Raw genomic sequence first — 20457 nt, 5'->3', positions numbered from 1 at the left:
AGCTTGAGATACAGTGTCTATAAACTTCTTATCAAGAAAAATAATCCTGCTTCTACCAATAGTTATTCATTAGATGAATTCACTATTTATATTTTCAGTAAAGACCCACAGTGGGTTTGCTAATCTGGCCATGCTAACAATAAGTGAATGAACAAACCACAGCATGCATTTGGATTGCAGTGTCTTAATGTAGACCTTTTAAATGTTATATGACTACTAATTTATCTCCTCTGTGTAGTTCTAAGCATGATGACTTGTGAATATTAATATTAATTTAAGAAAACCAATCTTTATCGCGCTAAGGGGTGGGAGACTGACAAAATGAGTGTCATTGAACAAGATGCATTGTGCTCACAAACTGACATGTTGATTTAAAGTCCCTTTGTACAACTACTTTAAAATAATAAAAAAATAAAACTAGGGTGACATTGTCCAGAAAAAAAATGTTCTCATTATCTGACTTATAAAATGGTATGCCTCTGTACAAACACCTTAGTAACAATAAAATTATATTTTAAAAAATTCCCCCAAGATTAAAATGAACACGCTTAGTGGCATGGAGATTATATATAATATATTATATAATATACCTGTATTGTATATATCAATATCTCTTCTTAAGGGCATTGTTCGCCATTTAGGACTATAAGTTTATTTCCATTCCTGAAACATATAAGTGGTTATTTCATTTTCTTGATGACTAGGATTCCATTTCATGGATAAGTAGCATTTGTTTGTGTCTGCTATATTTTTGACATTTAAATCTTTCAAAGAACAATTTATTTTCCTATGTATTTGTCATTCTGTATGCTGATTCACTGGTTTCTGTTGTAATCTCTGTCCATTTTTTCTTTTTTTTTAATATATAATTTTTATTGTAAAGTTACTCTACAGAGTGGTTACAATTACATGAGTAATATGAGTACATTTCCTATGGAGCATTGTTACCCCCTCCTTTGTTTTTCCCCTACCATCCCTTCCCTCGCCAACTCCTTGACTTCTCCCTTCCCCCGCCCCAAGTTGTAAAGTTTATTTGTAGTGTCTTGTACAGCTTATTATTACAATGGGTCAACCTGTATTCTTTTTTCAGCATTTTGTTATTTCTCTATCCATTTTTGCTCTTCCTCACATTGGATTTGGTTTGACTATTTTTCAAGTTCTTATGGGGAAGCCTAAGTTATTGAGGTGTTTGTTTTTCTAAATAAAGAGTGGCCTAAATGAACTTCCCATAATTCTTATTGCTTTCATGTATAATTATTCTACTTTTGTTTGTTTGGCAGTACTAGGGTTTGAATTCAGGATTTGTGATAGCTAATGTAAAATAATAATGTTATTTACATAAAAACTTTTCTTCAGTGGGACAAATAACACAATTTACCTTGTTAAGATTGAAGAATGGAATGATTCAACCATTATTGTTGAATTGTCTGTTTCGCGCCTTAATTCTGTCAGTTTTCCTTCATAGTTTTTGTTTTCCTATTGTTTGACACATATACATTTATATGTTTTCCTTCTGATTTTTACCTTTCATTATAAAATATCTGTCTTTGGTAGTATTTTTAATCTTAAACTCTATTTTACTTACTTCTTTTTTAAAACTTTATTTTATTTTATTGTAAGGGTAGTATCCCAGGGGTTACAGTTGCATAAATATATTGCTATTCCAAATCTGTCTGGGTTACCTTTGGTAAGAAAATGATTTTTTATTCTTTTACTTCAAACTTTTTGGTATTAGAAATTAAGTAGATAATTGAGCTATATTTTAGCTAGTCTCATTTTTAAATTGGAGCCATAATGCTTTCAAATTTAATATTGCAAATATTTAAATTATTTGGTGAGATTTACATCTATATACTGTCTTATTTGTTGTTGATTTTTCTCTGTCCCCTCCATTATTCCTGTTGTATTAGACATAGACCTACTGGTTTAATATTCAAAACTCCTTTTGTAAGTATTTTAGAGATTATAATACATATCTTAAGGAAATCAACTTCAGATTATGATAAATTAAATTCTACTGTAAGGAGAAATTGTGCTACAACACAGCTCTTCCCTCATTTTCAGATTTGTATGATTATTATTATATAACTTAATGCCTTTTACATTGCATAGCTTTCTATAAAATTATTTTATAGTGTTTTTTTCCTTCCTTTATTTGGATATGAGATACAGTTTACATCATATATGTATATTTGGGTCCAGTCGTGGGGCCTGAACTCTGGGTCTGGGCACTGTCCCTCAGCTCTTCAGCTCAAGGCTAGCGCTCTACCACTTGAGCCACAGCGCCACTTCTGGCTTTTTTTCTTTTTGCTTATGTGGTGCTGAGGAATGGAACCCAGGACCTCATGCATGCAAGGCAAGCGCTCTACCACTGAGCAACCTTCCCAGCCTCTACATCCTATATTTTCAGTCCAAGTTTCTCCTTGTAGTATTTCTTATATGGCATATCTATTTATGATCAAATAACTTTATCTGAAAATCACTCTGTTCTTTTGATTTTTTTTTTTTTTTTGTCGGTCATGGGGCTTGAACTCTGGGCCTGGGCGCTGTCCCTCTGCTCTTCAACTCAAGGCGAGCGCTCTACCACTTCACCCACAGCACCATTTCAGGTTTTATGGTGGGTTATGGGAGATAAAAGTTTCACAGACTTCCCTGCCCGGGCTGGCTTTGAACTGCCATCCTCAGATGGCAGTAACTAGGATGACAGGCGTGAGCCGCCGGCGCCCGCCTTGATAATTTTAAAGTAGCTACTGGGAGATGCAGAAAGTCTTAAGAACAGCTGTTTTCTTTCAGTTTGTTGTCTATTTCATCCTATTCGTTTCTGACCTCTATCATTCTAATAACAAGTCTACTAATATAATGGAAAGTTCCTGGCATGTGCTAAGTCTTTTTCCACTTGATGGTTTGAAAACCTTTTTCTGTCCCAGATGTTCAACAATTTGAGTACAATGTGTTCCTGAGTTTATACTACTAGGTCTTTGTTGAATAATTTAGATATACAGAAAAAAATGATTTTAATAAATCTTCAAAAGGTTTATTTACTCAGATATTGTTCTACTGCTTTATCTTTCTTCTTAAACTGCAATTATGCATATTTCAGTTATTCCAAAGGTCTCTGAAGCTCATTCCTTTTTCTTCTTCCTCCTCTTCTTCTCCTTCTCCTCTTTTAACCTCCACATTTCCTTCCACCTCTTTCTTCTTCTTTTGTTCTAAAAAGGTTAGTCACTAAAGACCTAACCTCAAATTTGTGATTCTTTTGCCATCATAAATGGAGTGTATCTAATAGAATTTTTGCTTGGTTATTTTACTTTTTAAAGCATAATTTTTTATTTGTTTCTTTGAAAATTATTTCTGTGTCCTTACTGATATTATCTCTTTGCTCAGACAAATTATCATCATCTTGTTTAACTCTGCATATTTTTAAAGTCTTTGGACGTAATTGTTATGGTTATTTAAGGCTTTTGTCTACATCTGAGTCCCCCTCAGAGTGTTTCCTTTTCTTTCTTTCCTTCCTTGCTTCCTTCCTTCCTTCCTTCCTTTCTTTCTTTCTTTCTTTCCTTCTTTCTTTCTTCCTTCCTTCCCTCTTTTCTTTCTTCCTTTCTCTCTTTCTCTCTCTCTTTCTTTCTTTTTTTTTCTTGCTAGTCCTGAGGCTTGAACTCAGGGCTTGGGTGCTGTTCCTGAGTTTTGCTCAAAGCTAGTGCTCTACCATTTGAGCCACAGAACCACTTCAGGAATTTTTTGGGTGGTTAATTAGATGAGCATCTCATAGACTTTCCTGCCTGAGCTGGCCTCAAACTGCAATCCTCAGATATCAGCCTCCTGAGTAGTTAGGATTACAGGCATGAGCTACTGGTGCTTGGGTTTAGAGTAATTTCTCTTGACTACCTTCCCCTCCTTGTTTATGACTTAAACTTTTCTGGCTCTTTGCATGTACTCTAACTTTTTCCTTGACAAGGATAATATTAGATAATAAGTTGTAAAAACCTTGGAATGAAGTTTCTTTTTCTTAGTGCTTGTTTCACATGCTTTAATATTTTTATTTTATTTATTATTTAACCATACTAAGGATGAAGCCAGGATTTCACACATGCTAGCCAAGCTATTTACTACTACTTGAGCCAAGTTCCAGCACTTAGTTGCTTTTAGATTTCATATTCCCTGCAGTATGCACCACTGAGTTATCCATGTCTTCTTGTTTTTATCTGTTGCTTGTGCTAATGACAAAATGCTTTAGATTGTGTGTTTCAGTAATTCAAAAATTCATTTGGTGCAATACCTATCAATATCCCAACTTCATTCTTCAAGGAAATAGAAAAGACAATCCAAAAATTCATATGGAATAATAAAAGACTCCGAATAGCAAAAATGATCCTCAACAGAAAGAACAGTGCTGGAGGAATATCAATACCAAATTTCAAACTCTACTACAAAGCCATAATAATCAAAACAGCTTGGTTCTGGCACAAGAACAGACCTCAGGACCAATGGAATAGAATTGAAAACCCGGAAATGAATCTACAGACCTATAGCCATCTGATTTTTGATAAGGGAGCTAAAAAAATAGAATAGAAGAAAGACAGTCTCTTCAGTAAATGGTGCTGGCAAAATTGATTAACTTTTTGTAGAAAACTAAAGCTAGATCCTTACATATCACCCTGCACCAGAATCAACTCCAAATGGATCAAAGACCTCGTAGTCAAAGCAGACATCCTGAAAACATTACAAGATGGAATGCGAGAAACCCTAGGACCCTAGGCCAAAATTTTCTTAATAGAGACCCAGAAACACAACAAATCAAAGAAAGGTTGGACAAATGGGATTGCTTGAAGTTGCAGAACTTCTGCATGGCAAAGGACATAGCTAGCAAGATCAATAGAAAGCCCACAGATTGGGAGATCTTCACTAACCATACAACAGACAAGGGTCTCATATCTAAAATATACCTGGAACTCAAAAAATTAAATCACCCAACGACAATCTTCAAAGAAACAACTGCCCAATAAATAAGTGGGCTAAAGACTTAAAGAGAAACTTCTCTGAAGAAGAAAGAAGGATGGCCAATAGACACATGGAAAAAATGCTCAACCTCTCTAGCCATAAAAAAAATGCAAATCAAAACAACATTGAGATACCACCTCACCCCAGTTAGAATGGCTACAATGAAGAACTCTAATAACAACAGATGCTGGAGGGGATGTGGACAGAAGGGAACCTTACTTCATTGTTGGTGGGAGTGTAAACTTGTTCAACCACTTTGGAAAGTAGTATGGAGGTTCCTCAAAAGACTCCACATAGAGCTCCCCCATGACCCAGCAATCCCACTTTTGGGCATTTACCCAAATATTCACAAACAAGACCACACTAAAGCTACCAGCACAACTATGTTTATTGCAGCATTATTTACCATAGCTAAGATCTGGAACCAACCCAGATGCCCCTCAGTAGATGAATGGATCAAGAAAATGTGGAATATATACGCAATGGAATTCTATGCCTCCATCAGAAAGAATGATTTTGACCCATTTGTTAGGAAATGGAAAGACTTGGAAAAAATTATCTTAAGTGAAGTAAGCCAGGCCCAAAGAAACATAAGTCACATGGTTTCCCTTATTTGCAATAACTAGTATATGTCTGAGTCAAGCAGAAAAGTTCCGATAAGTTGATGTTAGAGAAATGAACCCTAAGATATGTATTCAAATGTTTTTTTCTTTCATGTGATTGTTTCTAGCACCTTTATAAGATTATTTCTTTGTTGCTTTGTATGTCCCTCCCCCACGGTATAACCCCTGCTTTCACTGTATTTGATGTTGTTATAATTTGTGGAAGGGAAGGGAAAAAACAAATCATTTAAATAGGGATATGGGTGGAGCCATTGCAACAATGAGAGGTACAAGTAGTATGTGGAAAAGGAACTTTACAACTTTGGTTGGGGAGGGAGGAGGGTTGGGTGGGGGGGGGGGGAGGATGGGATGGGAAGGGGAAACAAAGGAGGAGGCTACAATGCTTGATAAGAAATGTACTCATTATCTTGTCCATGTAATTGTACAGTATTTTCACAATAAAAAAAATCCCTTCAAAAGGTGAAAAAAAAATTCATTTGGCTCATGATTCTGGTGATTGGAGGAGGATCCAAATGGCATGATGCCATTCTTTACCAGTAGTGTTGGTAAGGACTCCTTGGCTGTATCAAAACATGATAGAGAAACAGAAAGGAAAATAGGCATGGGTACAAGAAATTATGTGGATTTTGCCGGGCGCTGGTGGCTCACGCCTGTAATCCTAGCTACTCAGGAGGCTGAGATCTGAGGATCGTGGTTCAAAGCCAGCCCGGGCATGAGAGACCGTGAGACTCCTATCTCCAATAAACCACCAGAAAACCGGAAGTGGTGCTGTAGCTCAAGTGGTAGAGTGCTCGCCTTGAGCTGAAGACCTGAGGAACAGCGCCCAGGCCCAGAGTTCAAGCCCCACAACCGACAAAAAAAAAAAAAAAGAAATTATGTGGTAATGCAGGAAGGCTGAGAGACACAGAATCCTGGTTTGCTTTTTAATCTTTTGTTTTTATTGTGAAAATACCATACAGAGGGGTTACAATTACATGAGCAAGGTAATGAATACATTTCTTATCAAGCATTGTTGCCTCCTCCTTTGTTTCCCCTTACCATCCCTTACCATCCTTCCTTCTCCTCCTCCCCCCCCCCCCCCCCCCCCCCCCCGTGCCAAAGTAGTAAAATTCCGTTTTCAACATAACATCTTATACATCTCATTGTTGCAATGGGTCCACCTGTATCCCTATTTAAACAATTTGTTTTTTTCCCTTTCCCTCCCCAAATTATAACAACATCAAAAACAGTGAAAACAGGTTATACTGTGGGAGAGGGACATACAAAGCAACAAAACAATCATCTTATAAATATGTTAGAAACAATAGCAAGAAAGAAAAACCATTTGAGTCCTTATCTTGTGGTTCATTTCGCCTAACATCAACTTAGACCGTTTCTGTTTGTCTCAGACATATACTAATTATTGCAAATAAGGGAAACCATGGGGCCTATGTTTCTTTGGGCCTGGCTTACTTCACTTAATATAATTTTTTCCAAGTTTTCCGTTTCCTAAAAATGGGGCAATGTCATTCTTTCCGATGGAGGCATAGAATTCCCTTGTGTATATATACCACATTTTCTTGATCCATTCATTTACTGAGGGGCATCTGGGTTGGTTCCATATCTTAGCTATGGTAAATAATGCTGCAATAAACACGGTTGTGCTGGTAACTTTACTCCCTACAACAACCACTTTAAAAAGAAAAAACAATTTACTATTGTGGAAACTAATGGAGTCCCATGAGAATTGCATTAATCCTCTCAGAGAGTAGGGTCCCCAAATGACTAATCATCTCCTAATATGCTCAACGTCTCCTTTTTTATTTATACCCTTTTAGAAAATATTTTATTGTAAAGATGCTGTACAGAGGGGTTAGTGTTACATGAGTAATGAGAACATTTCTTGTCGAGCATTGTTAACCTCTCTTTTTTTTCTCTTACTATCCTTTTCCTCCCCCACCTCTCTCCCTCCTCTCTCAGCCTCACCCCAAAGTTGTAAAGTTCATTTCCTACATAATGTCTTGTGAGTATCATTGTTGCAATGAGTCATCTTGTGTCCTTGTTTCAGCGTTTTGTTATTCCTCTTCCCCTCCCCAAATTTGATAACTGTGTATATAAGATGCAAAGTACCAAAATCAAATACAGTGACAACAGGGGATGTACCATAGGGGAAGAACATACAAAGGAAACAAAAAAAATCACATAGTGCATTAAAACAACAACAATGAAAAAAGACCTCTTGTGTCCATATCTTGGAGTTCAGTTTGCTTAGCCTCATCTTATATAGTCACACTCAACTTCTTAAAGACTCCACCATCAACATTACCATGGTCATGACCAAGATTTCAGTATGTGAATTTTTGAGGAACATACTTGAATCATATCCAAACCATAGCACTCCATTTAACAATATTCTTAGTTTCATTCTGTGTGTGTGTGTGCATGTATGTTTGTGTGTGTGTGCACGCGTGCGCTTGCGTGTGCTTTCCTTAGTCCTTTTGGACTTGAACTCAGGGCCTGGGCACTGTCTCTGAACTTCTTTTGCTCAAGGCCACTGCTCTTCCCCTTGAGGTACAGCTCCACTTCTGGATTTTTGGTGGTTAATAGGAGGTATGTGTCTCACAGAGTATCTAGGTTGGCTTCAAACTTCAATCCTCAGATCTCCGCCACCTGAGTAGCTAGGATTACAGGTGTGAGCCACTGGCACCTGGCACTTAGCTTCACTTTTAAACCTGAGGACTTCCAACTATTCCTTACTGAATCATCATCATCTAAGGATGAGTTCCCATTAAATAGCCATCGGTGTATTTCCTAAAATACTTTCGTCTTCTTTGTTTTGTCAAGGAAATTTAGTTTATTTTTTAAATACGTTTTTTATTGTGAAAATACTGTACAGAGGGGTTACAGTTACATGAGCAAGGTAATGAGTACATTTCTTATCCAGCATTGTTGCCTTCTCCTTTGTTTTCCCCCTACCATCCCTTCACTCCCACGTCCTCAAGTACCCCGTTCCCCCCCACCCCTTTACTCCCCTCCACTCTCCCCCCTCCTAAATTGTAATGAGATGTACAAGACAGTATGTGGAAAAATGAACTTGTGGGGCTGGGAAGGTGGCTCAGTGGCAGAGTGCTTGCCTTGCATGCTTGAGTCCCTGGGTTCGATTCCTCAGCACCACATAAGCAGAAGAAAAAAAAAGCCGAAGGGGGCTGTGGCTCAAGTGGTAGAGTGCTAGCCTTGAGCTGAAGAGCTGAGAGACAGTGCCCAGGCCCAGAGTTCAGGCCCCATGATCGGACCCAAAAAAGAAAAAAAAAGAAAAGAAAAATGAACTTGTCAAGGAAATTTATATGAGAAAGGACACCTTTACAATGTTTAAATTTATCCTTGGCTTTCCATTTCTTTATGCCTAGAGTACCACATCAGCCATAAGTGAATAACTGAAATCTGTCTTTTCCAGTTCTTATTTAGCATGCATTGAACCATGAGTGTGCTCAAACTCCTAGAGAGCCAGCAACGTATCACATTTTCAGTGTACATTGTGGTCAAGTAATACCTAGGTTTTTTTTTCTGTGTCTTCTTCTCCCCAGCTGAAATTGGCCTTAGGTAGTTGTGATGTTAACATGACTTGGGCATTTTCTCCAGAGTTAAATTCTCAGTCTGATCAAATGGTAATCAAGGACTTTCTAGGGAGCTACAATCTGACTATGCCCTGGGAATGGAACTTTTAATAAAACTCCAGATTGGGTATGTCTCCTTGGACAGTCAATAATGTTTCCTGGATCTAGGAAGTAGGGAGGGAGCAGCTCCAAACTAGCCACAGATCCCACATCATTCTTACAAGCCTTAGTGGTTTTCCTTAAATGAACATTTGGTTTGTTCTGTTCCTTTGATTTATTTTTAGAGTTCTCATATAAGTAGCCTTAATCGTTTTGCCATTATTTTTTGAAGCTTTTGCAATGAAAGGTTGTTCCCTGAGATCAACTTCTTTCCAAGTGTCTTACCTGATAGTTCTTTATTGTTGAGGATTGAAGGTCTTTGTGGTATTCTATTGGAGGAAAGATTTCAATTGAAAATATACTAATTAGTTTATGGGGGAAAGGCAACAACCACTTAATACATCTCTCTAAATCAAATTCTTGTTTTGCATAATCTAATGCTACATTTCAGCCTTGTAGATGCAGTTTCTCTTAGTACATCAGGCATAATTTGGATAGCATTATAAAAAGATAATAGAAATGAGATTTTTTGACAGTTACTGCAGTTTGGACTCAAGCCTTTTCACTTGCTAAGAAGGTGCTCTGTCAGTTGATCCACACCTCCAGCCTCTTGTGCTTTGTTACTTTTCAGATAGGGTCTCACACTTGTTTGTCTGGGCTAATCTTAGATCATAATTCTCCTAAATAAGCTGGGAATTACAGGCAGGAAGCATCATGTCCAACTTGTTTGTTAAGATGAGCTTTCCTAAATATTTTTCTTACACTGGCCGTGACTGACTGCCTACTCTTTCCCTCCTTAGTAGCTAGGATAATAAGTGTGAACCATTACACATCTCCTAAAATATGGTATTTCTTAAATGATATGCTGTCTAATACTTGTAATTTCACTGAAATAATTTAGGAGGCATGTCCTGAGCAACATTAGCTCAAATTATGTAATGTTAATACTTTTCATTAGTGGTTTTCCACAAGGAAATATCATGACAAATATAAGAGTAACTTCTTCATGATAACCAAGGTATTCATTAGTATACATTTGTGAGCTGCCAGGTACATGTTTTATTCCCTTTATTGAAGCATACAAACTTGCTTGTGGGAAAAAGTGAACAATTTATTTGGCTAGAAAATTTATAAACATTCTTTTAGCTATTTATCTTTATTTGAAAAAAATTATCTTTTTAACTACATAGTTGCTGGCATCATTTTCTATCATAAAATAATTTTTGGATAGCTTTTTACTTCAGAATTAAAACATCACAATTAATGTTGATTATCAGAAATGTTTTGGAATAAAAATCAAGAGAAAACGATATAACTTCTTTGTTTTTCATTCTACTTGTACAGAAACCCCTTCTTAAGATAAATCTTTTCCACCTTAGAGAAGATTTGCTTTCCAGCAAAAATGCCCAACATGGGAATGGCTTATAGGATAAACCAGACACTTGATTACTTTTATTTTAGCACATTATTATTTGCAGGATCTCAAAGAAGCACAGAGGCTCACAAGCTGTGGAATCCCTCCAGAGCCAGTGACATATCCGCTCTGTCATATGACCTTGTGTGTGTTCTTGCCTAGCATGACATCTCAGCAAGTCTCTTTGTGTCTCTCTGACTCATATATTAAGTTGGAGGGTGCATATGAGAATAGCAACTCACACAGTAGCTCTGGATCAATTAAGAGGAAGTAAGTAATGCACTTATCCAATCCATCACACATATACACTGAATAACAGGCTCCAGGAAGTCTTGCTCATGGAAAGATTTCTAGTTTCTGAAAGGAATTAACAACTGTAGGACAGAGTTCCTGTATCAGCATTCTGTGCCAGTTAGCCACAGAACTTTATATATAGTGCTCTCATACTGGTTTGTGATAGGACAAATGTTCTTCATCTTCTCATTTCTTCTTGAAAATATTTATGTTACCAAGTAGCAGAGAATTGTTTCAGTTACTAGTAACAAATAAAAATGCAAATTACATTATCACCACTGAGAAAGTAAAAATAGATATATACTTAGTTTTCTTTAATGTACTAGTGTCTAGCAAACACATAACAAATAATACTCTTGAAATTTAGTCCAATCCAATTCCATGTTTTGAATAATGGAAATTAAAAATGCATGCAAGCTGGGTGCCGGTGGCTCACACCTGTAATCCTAGTTACTCAGGAGACTGAGATTTGAGGATCTCAGTTCAAAGCCAGCCCTGGCAGGAAAGGCCGTGAGACTCTTATCTCCAATTAACCACCAGAAAACCAGAAATGGTACAGTGGCTCAAGTGAGAGCACTAGCCTTGAGCTGAAGAGCTGAGGGACAACTCCCAGACCCAGAGTTCAAGCCCCATGACCAATAACAACAACTACAAAAAAAAATGTGGATGCAATTTAAGATTAGAAAAATTCCTTCTATTAATGAAGACTATTCTTTGGGGGAAAATTCCATCAAAATAGTAGCTACAGATGCTAGAAATTTCCACAAAAATCCTCTCAAGTTTAGTTCTGTTTTTTATACTTGTTCTGGAAGGGAGTGACACAGATCAAGATGCTTTGTATATAAGTTGCTTCATTAAATGGCAAAAATTTAATACATATCCTAAAAAATCAAGAAAAGTAAGGGAAGGGCTGGATTGGGAATGTTGATCAAAACACATTGTACTCATAAACTGCTTTGATGAATAGCGACTCCTTTCTACAACTACTCAAAGATAATAAAAATATTTGTAAAACTTTAGTTAGTGACTTGTTATATCACTAAAAGTAAATCACCTCACTAATGTGATTATGCCACTGATATATTCAGGATTACAGTGTATATGCTCATAATAAGACAGACTGATGCAAAGTATGCTTTAAAAGAATCATTAAACATGCTCATATGAGCTATATAATCACACAAAGAGATTACTCTGGATAGTGGCTTAACATGGGTATATCCAAAGTTCCCTTCAGACTTGTAACACATTTTTCTCTGATGCTGCATAACCAGTACTGTAACTATTAGTATAATTCACTGGGAAGAAGTAGTTCACTGGTAAGGATCCTTGTACAGAGTGTTCACTTTTTAAATGACATACCAAAGGAATAATAATAATAATAATTAGAAAAATTTCAGAGCCAAGTTTACAAATAGGTCTGGCCAAATCATACTGTGAGTACATAATGACCTTTTTTCAGGAGTGAGGTATTGCATGAACAATTCTTTTAATCAGAAAGAAAGCAGGAGTTGTGAGTAAAGACAATTCATTTGATGGGCAGGAGCTTGTACTAGTGGTAATACTGCTGTCTTCTAGTCTGTGTATTTCCATCAAATGACTTTACCTGCTTCCATGGAGCAGCTCTTTGAAAAACCTAAGTGAAAGTCTAGTGTAGGATCATGTTCTCCTTTAAAGTGTACATATTTCATCATTCTTAAAAACCAGCATCCAAGACACATGAAAGATGCTGGCAATTTTTCTTCCATGGATTCTACAGAGAGAAGCATGTAAGAGGAGTTTCAATACAGCATCCACACACAGAGATTACAGTAACATTTAGGTTATTTAACTATGGAAGAAATTTGCACAGTATATGATAGAAATGTGTGTATACATAAATGTGTGTGGATATGTGCATGTAGATAAAAATGTGCACACATATGTTCTATCTCATTTATATAAAACAAATCCTTCCAACTAGACAAACCAATGTATCTGCTAAGCAATGTAAAAAGAAGAGAAGATACTTCACCTTTCTCATTAGGGAGTAAATCCAAAGACACAGATTTGTTCCATAGCTGGAAGCAAATACCAGCTACTACGGTTTAGTGCCTGTTAATTTCCTGGCTTGTAGCTGCTTTTCAGCTTTGCTTCACCTCTGAGGCTATGAGCTTTCCTGCTTCCTAGATTACTTGTTTGCAAAGCAACCTTTGGCCCTGTCCTCTTTCATTCACACATAGCCTGATTTCCTTGCTTATTTGGTTTTTATTTCCTTAGCTTTTTGTCCCTTTGCTTTGGCACTTTTATTGTGATAGAGAATAGATTTTTGTCTCTTTATGACTTGATTATGTGTTTCAACAAATAATATATTTATTAAACAATCTAAACCTACTCACTGAGGTGAAAAAAGAGAATAGAATATACTGTGGAAACTAAAGCATATTTGCAGTGATTCAGCACAAGAAAATATAACTGCAAAAATCTACACAGTGGGCTGGGAAGGTGGCTCAGTGTTAGAGTGCTTGCCTAGCATGCATGAAGCCCTGGGTTCAATTCCTTGGTACCACATAAACATAAATAAATAAATAAAATCTACACATTGTTTCAGCATATTTTATTTATTTATTTTTTGGTCAGTAGTGGATCTTGAACTCTGGGCCTGGGCACTGTCCCTGAGCTTATTAAGTGAAGTAAGCCAGGCCCAAAGAAACATAGGTCCATGGTTTCCCTTATTTGCAATAACTAGTTTATGTCTGAGACAAGCAGAAAAGGTCAGATAAGATGATATTAGGTGAAATGAACCCCAAGATAAGGACACAAGTGGTTTTTTTCTTTCTTGCTATTGTTTCTAACGTAGTTATAAGGTACCACACGATTTTTCTTGCTTTGTATGTTCCTGTCCCACAGTGTAACCCTTGTTTTCACTGTATTTGATGTTGGTATAATTTGGGGAGGGGAGGGGAAAAATTGTTTAAATAGGGATACAGGTAGACCCATGTAACAATGAGATGTACAAGATGTTATGTTGAAGAACAAACTTTACAATTTAGGCGGGGAGGGCAGGGGAGTGTAGTTGTGGAGATGGGAGGGAAGGGATAGTAGGGGAAAACAAAGGAGGAAGCAACAATGCTGGATAAGAAATGTACTCACATCTTGCTCATGTAACCCCTCTGCACAGTATTTTCACAATAAAAAACTTATTTAAAAAATCTACACATTGAAAGAGAATAACAATAAATAAATAAAATAAAATCCATGAAAATACTAGCTATCAAGTATTCAAGTTTTTTTTGCTATACAAAGTATGCTGATTGCATTCTCCAAGTCCTTCATTTCAGGGATCTATCCATTAGATGCAATCATAATTTTTATGCAATTCACAAACAACAAGTATTATGTACGGCACACATCTACTAAGCAATAAGAAAGGGATTCCAATTCAGCTTTCTCTACTACCTCAAACATAATGTCCATAAAATTTATAGATATAGCTGTATGTCAATGGTTCGTGCTTGTCACCCCAGATACAATGGAAGTTGATATTGGGAAGATCACAATTCCAAGCTAGCCTGGGCAAGAACTTGAGGACCATATCTTAACCATTAGCTGGATGCAGTGTCGTGTGACTGTCATCCTAACCTCATGGAAAGTGGTTCATGTTGGCTTGGGTATATATAATAGACCCTACTATTTAAAAGAATATGAAGATCTCAAGTTCATCCATTTACCAGCAAATTTATTTTATAACTGAATAATACCCCCACTTCTATACAAACACATTATATGCATATTATGTGTGTATACATACATATACAACATATATCTATATCTGACATTTGCTTCTAGGTCTCAATAAATTGATTTGAACTGGTTTCTCATTGTTTTTTGGTTTAGATTTTTATTTTCTTATTAGTGAATGCCATTGAGTATCATTTTATGCACTTCTTGGCAATTTATGTATCTTCCTTTTTTTGAAAAATATTCTGATACTTCAAGTATGTTTAATTGAAACATTAATCTTTTTAGTATCATGAGTCTTATATATGTTCTGGATAGAAGTCCACTTTAAGTATATGGTTATAACTATTTTCTCTAATTTAATGCTTTGTCTTCTCATTGTCTGGATGTACAGAAAATTTTAATTTTGGTAAATATATATTATTCATTTCTCCCTACTTTTACTTTTTTGTTGTTTCTTAGGAGGCTTTATCCAACTCAAGTTTATGAAAATTTACTCCTTCAAGAGAAATATTTCACTCAAAACTCCTATCTAATTTGAGTCAATTTTTTGTTTCTAATGTTGGAAGATTAACTTCCTTCTTTCATGCTTTGGTACACAGCACCACCTGCTAATTTTTCCTTTTAAATTTTATTTCTTTCATTTATTGTTTATATGGTACTGAGGAATTGAACCCAGGGACTCAGGCATGCTAGGCAAGCACTCTACCACTAAGCCACCTTCCCAGCCAGCACCACTTGTTAGAAAGATCTAATTTGCCACTAAGTTCAATTTTCCTGGAATCTGAGCACCAATACAATTTTATTACAAGCAGAAAAGATCCATTAAATCAAGCAAGAGCAAGTTCTTAACCTGATCCGTGGTAGCAGACCCTGTTTCCTTTCATGCTTTTCATTATTACCACTATGACTCTACACCCTCCAAAATCTAGACTCAGAATTGTTTTACTGTCAATAAATAGTTTCAGAATAAAGCTATAAATAAAAAGTCAAACATTTTATTGGTCTTTTTTAATTTCCTCTCTTCTCTTGAATACAAAATCGCCTCTTATATAGCAGCTTGTTAAGTACCCTTGGTGCATCAGCTCTTCAGTGTTACATTCTATAATGCCATCTGTATAATTTAGTTCCATTAATGTCCACATCAGCAGAATACCGATAAATGTAATGAATGACTTCTCAGATGTTCTGCTTCAACAGATGGAACTCATTTCCCCATAGCCACTTAAGCCACAGTGACTCAATACAGTTCATATATTGTTTTACATGTGCCATAAATGGAATGCATCTATTTGCAATGAGATTTGCCATGATTAAATAGCATGAATGGTTGTCCAGTGTATCAAGTTGCTTTCTTCACAATCTCACCCAAAATATCAGTTGTTTTTTGAAATTACTATCAGTCTCTCTTGGTTTACTATCTTTGTTTAGCATCTGAGAAGACCATCGAGTGTGAACTAAAAATATTTCATGGGGAGGAAAGAGGGACAGGCTACCTCATCCCTGTCTTCCCATCAGCCCAGTCATTTTCCATCCCTAGAACCTCCTTCAGGATGGCTCATCCCTGCATGCTCCGCCCACAAGCTGTGTGTGCTCTGATTGGTTGATGCCTCTGGAATCCTTAGGAAATTTGGCGGTTAAAGATCCAGTTGAGACAGGAGATCAGGAGGACCCGGGAGGGCTGCAAGAAGGGACCCTAGATTGAGAAGATGCTGAGCTAGAACCATGAAGGAAGAAGTGAAGGGGATTCCTGTGAGAGTGGCGCTGCGCTGTCGCCCTCTGGTCCCTAAAGAGATTAGTGAGGGCTGCCAGATGTGCCTGTCCTTTGTGCCTGGGGAACCTCAAGTGGTGGTTGGGACGGATAAATGTTTTACCTACGATTTCGTGTTTGATCCCTCTACCGAGCAGGAAGAGGTCTTCAATACAGCAGTAGCACCACTCATCAAAGGCATCTTTAAAGGTTACAACGCAACCGTCTTGGCCTATGGGCAGACTGGCTCTGGGAAAACATATTCAATGGGAGGGACCTACACAGCAGAGCAAGAGAATGAGCCAACTGTTGGGGTCATTCCTCGAGTGATACAACTGCTCTTCAAAGAAATCCGGGAAAAGAGTGACTTCGAATTTATTCAGAAAGTATCTTATTTGGAGATCTACAATGAAGAAATTCTGGACCTTCTGTGTTCGCCTCGAGAGAAAGTCTCACAAATAAGTATCAGGGAGGATCCTAAGGAAGGCATCAAGATCGTGGGACTGACCGAAAAGACTGTTTCAGTTGCTTCCAGCACCGTGTCCTGTTTGGAGCAGGGCAACAACTCCAGGACTGTGGCTTCCACCGCTATGAACTCCCAGTCGTCCCGATCGCATGCTATTTTTACAATATCCATAGAACAAAGGAAGAAAAATGACAAGAGCTGCAGCTTTCGCTCCAAACTACATCTGGTAGACCTTGCTGGATCAGAAAGACAGAAGAAAACCAAGGCCGAAGGGGATCGGCTAAAAGAGGGTATTAATATTAACCGGGGCCTCCTGTGCTTGGGAAATGTCATCAGTGCTCTGGGAGATGACAAAAGGGGGAGGTTTGTGCCCTACAGGGATTCCAAATTGACTCGACTGCTTCAAGATTCTCTAGGAGGCAATAGCCATACACTGATGATAGCCTGTGTGAGCCCCGCAGACTCTAATCTAGAGGAAACCTTAAACACCCTCCGCTATGCAGACAGAGCAAGAAAAATCAAGAACAAACCTGTTATTAATATTGATCCCCAGACAGCTGAACTTAATCACCTTAAGCAACAGGTACAAGAGCTACAGGTCCTCTTGCTACAAGCCCATGGAGGGACCCTCCCTGGGTCTATAAATATGGAATCCTGTGAGAATCTCCAGTCTCTCATGGAAAAGAATCAGTCCCTGATAGAGGAGAATGAAAAACTAAGTCATGGCCTGAGTGAAGCAGCTGGCCAGACAGCCCAGATGTTGGAAAAAATCATTTTGACAGAGCAAGCAAATGAAAAAATGAGTGCCAAACTCAAAGAGCTTAGGCAACATGCAGCCTGCAAGCTAGACCTTCAAAAGCTGGTGGAGACTTCACAAGACCAGGAATTAAAAGGAAATTTAGTGTTAATTTGTAACCTGCAACAAGCAATTTCCCAGTTACCCGATGAAACTCTTGTTTGTATAGAGACAGCCACGGATGGCAGCCTGGAGCCAGAAAGTCAAGCAGAAACCAATGCAGATAGAAGCAGGTCGTCTGATGTTTTCACCACTCAACATGCTCTACGCCAAGCCCAGATATCTAAGGAGCTCCTTGAGCTGAATAAAGCTCTTGTCCTGAAGGAAGACCTCGCTAGAAAGATGACTCAAAATGACAGCCAGCTGCAGCCCATTCAGCTCCAATACCAAGATAATATTAAACACCTAGAATTGGATATCATCAGTCTGCAAAAGGAAAAGGAAGAATTATCTCTTGAGCTTCAGTCAGCCAAGAAAGATGTCAACCAAGCCAAGCTGAGTGAACACCGTCGCAAATGTCTCCAGGAGCTGGAGGGCCAGATAGCTGATTTGAAGAAAAAACTAAACGAACAGTCAAAACTTCTGAAGCTGAAGGAATCCACCGAGAGTACCGTCTCCAAACTGAATCAGGAGATACAGATGATGAAAAACCACCGCGTACAGCTGATGAGGCAGATGAAGGACGATGCTGAGAAGTTTAGACAGTGGAAGCACCAAAAAGATAAAGAAGTAATCCAGTTAAAAGAAAGAGACCGCAAGAGGCAGTATGAGCTGCTCAAACTCGAAAGAAACTTCCAGAAACAGTCCACTGTTCTCAGACGTAAAACAGAGGAGGCAGCAGCTGCCAACAAGCGTCTCAAGGACGCTCTCCAAAAGCAAGGGGAGGTAGCCAGAAAAAGAAAAGAGACACAGAGTTGTGGAATGGAAAGCACAGCAACTCGAGTGAAGAATTGGCTTGGAAGTGAAATTGAAGTTATGGTCAGTACCGAGGAAGCCAAACGCCATCTGAGTGACCTTCTTGAAGACAGGAAGATCCTGGCTCAAGATGTGGCTCAACTCAAAGCAAAAAAGGAATGTGGGGAGAATCTGCCTCCTAAACTCCGGAGATATACATTCTCACGTACTCAGGTTCATGAGCAAGTTCCAGAGTCAGAGGCTTCGATTACAAAGCAGATTGAAGGCCTAGAGACTGAAATGGAACTCAGGAGTGCTCAGATTGCTGACCTCCAGCAAAAACTCCTGGATGCAGAAAGTGAAGACAGGCCTAAACAACGCTGGGAGAATATCACTACAATTCTTGAAGCAAAATATGCCCTGAAATATTTAATTGGAGAGTTGGTTTCCTCAAAAATCCAGATCAGTAAGCTTGAAAGCAGCGTGAAGCAGAGCACAGCAGGCTGTGCAGACATACAGAAGATGCTGTTTGAGGAGCGAAATCATTTTGCGGAGGCAGAGACCGAGTTAAAGGCTGACCTGGTCCGAGCAGAGCAACAGCACCAAGAGAAGATTCTTTACCTTCTCATGCAGCTGCAGCAGAGCCAAATGGCAGAGACCCAGCTGGAGGCATCAAGAGAAGTTAGTGGGAGGGAACAGCAGCTGTTAACCACGTTGAAGTGTCAGGATGATGAGCTGAGGAAGATGCAAGAGGTGTGTGAACAAAACCAGCAGCTTCTCCAAGAGAAGGAAGTCATTAAGAAGAAACTGACCCTCCTCCAAGTAGCCAGCAGACACAAATCTCATTTTAGGGATACTATTCACTTTCCAGACTCTTCCTTTGAATATATCCCACCTAAGCCAAAGCCTTTTCGGGTTAAAGAAAGGTTCCTGGAGCAAAGCCTGGATGTGGAAGAACTAAAGTATTGTTCAGAGAATTCCATAGATATACACGACGATGCTGGCAGTGATGGGGACGATGAGGAATGGAAGCCCACTAAATTAACTAAGGTGACCCAGAAGACCATCCACGGATGCTCCTGCAAGTGCTGGTGTGGAAACAGGAAGTGTGGGTGCAGGAGGCAAAGGTCAGACTGCAGTGTGGCCTGTAACTGTGACTCCACAAAATGCCGGAATCGCCAGCAAAGCCAACGCAGTAGCTCCAATTGTGGTGAGCAGGCCCAGGATTCTGAAGACTCCTCAAAATTGGAGGATCCCACAGAGGTAACCCCAGGACTGAGCTTCTTCAGTCCTGTCTGTGCCACTCCCAATAGCAAGATCCTAAAAGAGGTGTGTGATGGGGATCAAGTTCTGCTCAACAAGACTGCGCTTGCTCTCTCCTTTGGCTTCTCAGAATTGAAACATAGAACAATAGAATCCCAACCAAGTAAGGCCCCAGGGAAGAAAAAGAAGCGAACTCTGGGCAGCAATACCAGTTTCTTCTCTGGCTGCTCTTCTATGGAAGAAGAGGCCTATTGAAGTCACGGCCATCATCTCTATCTATTTGCCTTGGGAGACACTTTCAGGTTGTAGCCAGAAGGGGGTTCTTGAATGAGTTCTGTGGATTTGGGTTTCTTCCTTTTGAGAAAAGGGGACAAAGTCTTTATGGCAAGGAAGGGGACTTTAGATAAATGTTGGTCATCAGTCTCCAACCCTCTACCCTAGATGCCTTTTTGTTCCTCCAGAAGATTCTTAAGCCACCTGCTGAATAAACAATCAACTCACTTTCCAGTGGATCTTCAGGAGCCAGTGCCAAGACCATCCAGTTCTT

The 20457-nt window shown here is 38.5% G+C and overlaps 1 protein-coding gene across 1 annotated transcript; it reads left to right on the top strand.

The window, feature by feature from the left end:
* Positions 1-16466: 16466 nt before the first annotated feature.
* Positions 16467-20165, top strand: LOC122124479 (chromosome-associated kinesin KIF4A-like). The gene has a single exon (XM_042699200.1). The coding sequence runs from the start codon at positions 16467-16469 to the stop codon at positions 20163-20165; it is 3699 nt and encodes a 1232-aa protein (XP_042555134.1).
* Positions 20166-20457: the final 292 nt, after the last annotated feature.

The sequence above is a fragment of the Dipodomys spectabilis genome, unplaced genomic scaffold, assembly GCF_019054845.1.
Source record: "Dipodomys spectabilis isolate Male_0828 unplaced genomic scaffold, ASM1905484v1 ptg000235l, whole genome shotgun sequence".
NCBI classification, from domain to species: domain Eukaryota; kingdom Metazoa; phylum Chordata; class Mammalia; order Rodentia; family Heteromyidae; genus Dipodomys; species Dipodomys spectabilis.
Note: the sequence above shows the minus strand (reverse complement) of the source record. Positions and strands in the feature narration are given on the sequence as shown.

Coding starts and splice junctions, on each gene's coding strand:
- LOC122124479 (XM_042699200.1), top strand. CDS start 16,467: ATGAAGGAAGAAGTGAAGGGGATTCCTGTGAGAGTGGCGCTGCGCTGT.